Here is a 7465-nt window from a genome sequence, read left to right as displayed (position 1 = left end):
CCCTGGACAGATATGCACAGGTAACCTGGAACAGTACCACACACACACCTTCACACACACCCTGGACAGATATGCACAGGTAACCTGGAACACAACCACACACACACCTTCACACACACCCTGGACAGATATGCACAGGTAACCTGGAACACTACCACACACACACCTTCACACACACCCTGGACAGATATGCACAGGTAACCTGGAACACGACCACACACACACACCTTCACACACACCCTGGACAGATATGCACAGGTAACCTGGAACACAACCACACACACACCTTCACACACACCCTGGACAGATATGCACAGGTAACCTGGAACACAACCACACACACACCCTGGACAGATATGCACAGGTAACCTGGAACACAACCACACACACACCTTCACACACACCCTGGACAGATATGCACAGGTAACCTGGAACACTACCACACACACACCTTCACACACACCCTGGACAGATATGCACAGGTAACCTGGAACACAACCACACACACACCTTCACACACACCCTGGACAGATATGCACAGGTAATCTGAAACACAACCACACACACACCTTCACACACACCCTGGACAGATATGCACAGGTAACCTGAAACACTACCACACTCACACCTTCACACACACCCTGGACAGATATGCACGGGTAACCTGGAACACTACCACACACACACCTTCACACACACCCTGGTAACCTGGGTAACCTGGATGTGTTGTAAAATATGTGTTACTATACGTTACTACATTTATAGAAGGATGGCAAGAACAATGGAGATGGATACTTGTTGGTTTCTATGATCCTTTCATATAGAAGCACATGAAAGGCAATTGGGTTATTTTAATTTCTTAAGATATTTGAGAATGTGATTGCCAATTTTGGGGTTATAATGTAAAGAACGATAACAACAGTAATGAATATACACTACCAGTCTAAAGTGTACACATATTTTTACTATTTTCCACATTTTAGAATTATATTAAAGTAATAACACAAATGGAATTATGCAGTGACCAAAATTGTTGAACAAATCCAAACTATCTTCGTTTAGATGATTTAAAATGGTCGCCCTTTTCCTTTGTGTAAAGACAAAGGCTTTGTAAATAAATTCATACATAGGATCAACTTGATTATTTACATCAAAGCAGAAGCCTTTACATACAAATAACAACTGTGTTTTTTTTTATTGGTGTCATTACCATCGCTATTTTGTAATGGAACAGAAACGACAATAAGGCTGTTACTAGTTGTCAGCTGCAGCGCTGTGTGCGCGCAGGACGGTATGTCAACAATATGGTGCCGTCCAGGGTTAGCGAATAAGGTCTATAGAGTATGAAGCCCAACACTGAGAAACACACTGTCTGCCTGACTGTCTGTCTGTCTGTTTGTCTGTCTGTGTGTCTGTCTGTCTGTCTGTGTGTCTGTGTGTCTGTCTGTGTGTCTGTCTGCCTGACTGTCTGTCTGCCTGTCTGTCTGTCTGTCTGTCTGTCTGTCTGTCTGTCTGCCTGCCTGTCTGTCTGTCTGTCTGTTACAGGAGAAGGTGCCAGTGCAGTTTGAGTGTCCAGAGAGCAGCCCAGCTGAGGTGGTGTCTGCCATTGACCAGCCAGCTCTACAGGTACACAGCTCACACTTCCAATGACAATGACATACCACTCATGAACGTACAGCGAAGGGGACGATGTGGGGGGGAACTATTAGCTGTTAGACTCATACCAGTCATACCATACCAAGATGTGTGTGTGTGTGTGTGTGTGTGTGTGTGTGTGTGTGTGTGTGTGTGTGTGTGTGTGTGTGTGTGTGTGTGTGTGTGTGTGTGTGTGTGTGTGTGTGTGTGTGTGTGTGTGTCAGGTGCGGGCAGCAGATGGAGACCCCAGAGGCCTGTTATGGGTGCTGGATGAGGAGATGATGACTCCAGCCTCCAGTGAGAACAAGGCCCTGGAGAGAGTCTGCCAGTATTACAGCAACACTGGTAAACAACATAGACTGTATATAAATATGGATGTAGCCACTGTGACATCACCCATTGGTGTGTGCACTTCCGTTTTGAAGCCTCGAGTTTGCCATTGTGACCGTCGCAATCTCTCTCTCTCTCATTGGAGCTGCGCAATCATTGGACAGGCGACCTGTCAATCACTCCCCAAAACATAGTTTGCTTTATCATCTATTTTACCGTATTGGTCCGATTATAAGAAGTTTTATCCCCCCTGGAAATATGTCTGTCGTCTTATATCCATGGTCATTTTCCATTCACATCCTCTCTCTCTCTCTCTGCCTTTGTACGTTACCTGCTTGGATCCGTGGGATCGCTCCTTTTTAACATTTTCTCCCCAATTATACTTGGCCAATTTATCCCCATGCTGCCCTATTGGCTGCCCCGGTCGCTGCTCCACCCTCTGCCGATCTGGGGAGAGCCATAGACTAGCACCATGCTTCCTCCGACACATGCGCAGTTGCCAGCCGCTTCTTTTTGCCTGACAGGGGGAGCTTTACCGGCAGGATGTAACACGTGGGAGGATCACGCTATTCCCACCAGTCCCCTTCTTCCACCCCGACCAGGCGCCCCGACCGACCAGAGGAGGCGCTAGTGCAGCGACGAGGACACATACACCCAATCCGGCTTCCCACCCTCAGGCACAGCCAATCGTGCCTGTATGGACGCCCAACCAAGCCGGAGGTAACACGGGGGTTCGAACCTGCGACCCTTGTGTTGCTAGGCAGGGATTCTACCATTACACTACCTGGACCCAAAACCGTTTTTGTACCAGGTTTATTTCTGCTGTAAAGTCGAGTATTTTAACTACTATGGGGAATCACTCTCTTGTGGAGCCAGACTCAAGTGGCCAATCGAAGAACTGCAGTTTTTGGCACTTCCACATTGTCCTCAAGGTGTGTGTGTGTGAGAGTGTGTTTGTTTGTGTGTGTGTGTGTGTGTGTGTGTGTGTGTGTGTGTGTGTGTGTGTGTGTGTGTGTGTGTGTGTGTGTGGAAAGTGCGTCAGCCTTTTTTAGAACATGTGTTAATTCCGTGATGGATGCTGGGAATATGTGTGTGTATTTATACAGTACACTCTCTCCCTCTGTGCCTGTGCAGTGCGTCAGTGTGAGCAGCCGCTGCAGTGCGAGGTCAACCACCTGATGGGCTGCGACCCCGTCCGCTACGACCTGACCGGCTGGTTCAGTCGGGTCCAGACCAACCCGTCCGCCCTCAACGCCATCTGTCTGCTCCAGAACTCCACCATGTAAGTCAGTCAGTCCAACTCCAGGCCCGGGCCCAGGAGGCAGCCATGCTGAAAAAGACACACGCCTGGTTTATTTGAAGGCTTTAGTGAACGTTTAAGCATGTAACCAGCCCCTGGAGTCAAGTCCCAGCTATTAGCCAGGCCCGCCCTTGACTGGAGGGCCAGGGTTCGATCCCCCATGAGGTCATAACTGCTGATGTCTCCCCCCCCTTTTTTTTTACATCTGATTTATTTATAGTATTTAATTTACATACACCCACACACAAACAACATACATACATACATACTGTACATACATACATACATACATACATACATACATACATACATACATACATACATACACACACACACACAGCCTCGTATATGTAACTGAATAACGACAAGATAAAATAAAATCAATGTTTCTGTAGGATAGGGTGAACATCAGACGGTAGTAATGATACTGTGGCACGAGGGTAATAATGACACTTACTCTATGGTTACTGTTTGGCACATCCATTACCACGTTCATTTTGAATGGGGGTAATAACACCTTACTTGGTAAATGGCCTGCATTTATATAGCGCTTTTATCCAAAGCGCTTTACAATCAGTAGGAACATTCACCCATTCATACACCGATGGCGGCAGGCTACCACACAGGGTGCTGGCACACCATCAGGAGCAATTTGGGGTTCAGTATCTTGCCCAAGGACACTTCGACATGCAGACTGGAGGAGCCGGGAATCGAACCACCGACCTCTTTTATCCAAAGCGATTAGTGGACGACCCGCTGAGCTACAGCCGCCCCTTACTTCCTGTTGCAGTGTTTGTTAGTACAATAACTGCAATAACTGACAGGATACTGAACCCCAAATTTGATGGTGGTGTTAGCATGTTAGCATGTTAGCTTGCCACTATTGGTGTATGAATGGGTGAATGTAGGCATGTGTTGTAAAGCGCGTTGAGTGGTCGGTAGAGTAGAAAAGCAGTCCAGTTTACCATTACCTGTCTACCTACATCCATTACCTGTCTACCTACATCCTGTCTACCTACATCCTGTCTACCTACATCCGTGCCATTATTGAGTCCTATTCACAGACGAGCTTGTCTCTTGTGTCTGCCTGGGTCAGAGGGGTGGTGAAGGCCCTGTTCGCCCCCCGGGTGTCGGTGCCGCCCCTGTGTCGGGGTGTGGGGGGGCTGGAGGAGGGCAGCCAGCGCTCCCTGCAGAGAAACGGCACCATCAGGAAGACCTTCAGCGGGGGGATGGCCGCCGTACGCAGACACTCCCAATGCATCGCCGTCAAACTACAGGCAGTAAGTACAGACACTCCCAATGCATCGCCGTCAAACTACAGGCAGTAAGTACAGACACTCCCAATGCATCACCATCAAACTACAGGCAGTAAGTACAGACACTCCCAATGCATCGCCGTCAAACTACAGGCAGTAAGTACAGACACTCCCAATGCATCACCATCAAACTACAGGCGGTAAGTACAGACACTCCCAATGCATCGCCATCAAACTACAGGCAGTAAGTACAGACACTCCCAATACATCACCATCAAACTACAGGCAGTAAGTACAGACACTCCCAATGCATCACCATCAAACTACAGGCAGTAAGTACAGACACTCCCAATGCATCACCATCAAACTACAGGCAGTAAGTACAGACACTCCCAATGCATCGCCATCAAACTACAGGCAGTAAGTACAGACACTCCCAATGCATCACCATCAAACTACAGGCAGTAAGTACAGACACTCCCAATGCATCGCCATCAAACTACAGGCAGTAAGTACAGACACTCCCAATACATCACCATCAAACTACAGGCAGTAAGTACAGACACTCCCAATGCATCACCATCAAACTACAGGCAGTAAGTACAGACACTCCCAATGCATCGCCGTCAAACTACAGGCAGTAAGTACAGACACTCCCAATGCATCACCATCAAACTACAGGCAGTAAGTACAGACACTCCCAATACATCACCATCAAACTACAGGCAGTAAGTACAGACACTCCCAATACATCACCATCAAACTACAGGCAGTAAGTACAGACACTCCCAATGCATCGCCATCAAACTACAGGCAGTAAGTACAGACACTCCCAATGCATCGCCATCAAACTACAGGCAGTAAGTACAGACACTCCCAATGCATCACCATCAAACTACAGGCAGTAAGTACAGACACTCCCAATGCATCGCCATCAAACTACAGGCAGTAAGTACAGACACTCCCAATGCATCGCCATCAAACTACAGGCAGTAAGTACAGACACTCCCAATGCATCGCCGTCAAACTACAGGCAGTAAGTACAGACACTCCCAATGCATCACCATCAAACTACAGGCAGTAAGTACAGACACTCCCAATGCATCACCATCAAACTACAGGCAGTAAGTACAGACACTCCCAATGCATCACCATCAAACTACAGGCAGTAAGTACAGACACTCCCAATGCATCACCATCAAACTACAGGCAGTAAGTACAGACACTCCCAATGCATCACCATCAAACTACAGGCAGTAAGTACAGACACTCCCAATGCATCACCATCAAACTACAGGCAGTAAGTACAGACACTCCCAATGCATCACCATCAAACTACAGGCAGTAAGTACAGACACTCCCAATGCATCACCATCAAACTACAGGCAGTAAGTACAGACACTCCCAATGCATCACCATCAAACTACAGGCAGTAAGTACAGACACTCCCAATGCATCACCATCAAACTACAGGCAGTAAGTACAGACACTCCCAATGCATCACCATCAAACTACAGGCAGTAAGTACAGACACTCCCAATGCATCACCATCAAACTACAGGCAGTAAGTACAGACACTCCCAATACAGTGCATCACCATCAAACTACAGGCAGTAAGTACAGACACTCCCAATACATCACCATCAAACTCGCTGTGCCCGCCCCCTCAGGACTCTCTGCTGAACCTGATTCGTCGAGCCAGGCCGGTGTTCCTGCAGTGTGTGAATGCCAAGACAGACAGTGGAGGGTTCGATGTACCTGCCCTCCGAGTCCAGCTGCACTCCACACAGATCCTGCCCGCCCTGCAGCTCTACCGCATAGGTCAGCCTTTTTGCTTTACTGTAGCTCATACGCTGCAAAAACGGACATAGCTGTTTTCAAAGTAATTTTATCTTGTATGAGTTGTATCCAGACTAAGATTTTATTTATTTATTTATTTATTTATTTATTTATTTATTTATTTATTTATTTATTTATTTATTTATTTATTTATTAATTAATTATGCTTCCGCCGGCGTTAGCCGTGGCTAGAGGCATTATGTTTTCGGGTGCATATGTCCATCCCGTGCTCGTTAACGCAATATATCAGGAATGCCTTGAGGGAATTTCTTCCAATTTGGCTCAAATGTCGACTCAAGGATGAACTCATTCCATTTTCATGGTGAAAGGTCAAAGTTCAAGGTCACTGTGACCTCCACCATGTCCGTCCGTTCCATCAAGGAAGGGGGGGCGGGGCTAGGTAAAAGGGGCCATATCTAGGGATAGGAAGGTCGTATAGAGTTGGGATTCAAGGGGTGGATAGGGGGTGGTGGCTAGGGGGATTTGGTGGGTGGGAGGGAGCATGGTCAAGTCAAGTCAAGTTTATTTGTATAGCACATTTCATACACAGTGGCAATTCAAAGTGCTTCACATAAAATGGTTGACAGGAAAATAAAAGAAAAGAAGAGAGTAAAACGGACATTTAAAAGCATCACAACAAAACTTAAAAAAAAGAGTATAAAAAGTGCATTAAGCAACTTCATTAAGCACACAGGAAAATAAACGAAAAGAAGAAATAAAATGGACATTTAACACGTTCACTGCCGTTGACGAGATATCTCGTCTTAAAAAAAAACCGGTTGACTGCCGTTGACGAGATATCTCGTCTTAAAAAAAAAAAAAAAAAAATTGACAGTGGGACGTCGATCAACCCCTTTTACATCTCATATTAAAATATGGGAGGTATTGAATGTGTATAATCTATTTTACAGACCCACTAAGTGGCGACAGTGCTCTCCAGACGAGAGAAAGCCAAGCAAAAACAGCCGCGTGAGGAAGCCATTCTCATGAAAATGGATTGGCGAAAACGCTTTCGCTTTCGCGCAGGGAGCTGGCGGTGGGGGATTGCAAATTTGCATAATAGATTACGGGTGGAACACACTTTGAAACACGCAGCATAAATAAG

General features: G+C 46.6%; 1 protein-coding gene across 1 annotated transcript in view; it reads left to right on the top strand.

Moving 5' to 3' along the window:
- Window positions 1–7465, top strand: part of myo18b (myosin XVIIIB) — a gene marked incomplete at its 5' end in the record, with an annotated part of 78947 nt that overhangs the window by 20602 nt on the left and 50880 nt on the right. Inside the window, 5 exons of the mRNA XM_083641057.1 lie at window positions 1546–1626; window positions 1860–1980; window positions 3100–3247; window positions 4362–4545; window positions 6192–6342. Of these exons, the coding sequence (XP_083497183.1) occupies window positions 1546–1626; window positions 1860–1980; window positions 3100–3247; window positions 4362–4545; window positions 6192–6342 (685 nt within the window). The remainder of the gene's footprint in view (window positions 1–1545; window positions 1627–1859; window positions 1981–3099; window positions 3248–4361; window positions 4546–6191; window positions 6343–7465) is intronic.

The sequence above is a fragment of the Poromitra crassiceps genome, assembly GCF_964638095.1.
Source record: "Poromitra crassiceps genome assembly, chromosome: 8".
In the NCBI taxonomy this organism is placed as follows: domain Eukaryota; kingdom Metazoa; phylum Chordata; class Actinopteri; order Beryciformes; family Melamphaidae; genus Poromitra; species Poromitra crassiceps.
Note: the sequence above shows the minus strand (reverse complement) of the source record. Positions and strands in the feature narration are given on the sequence as shown.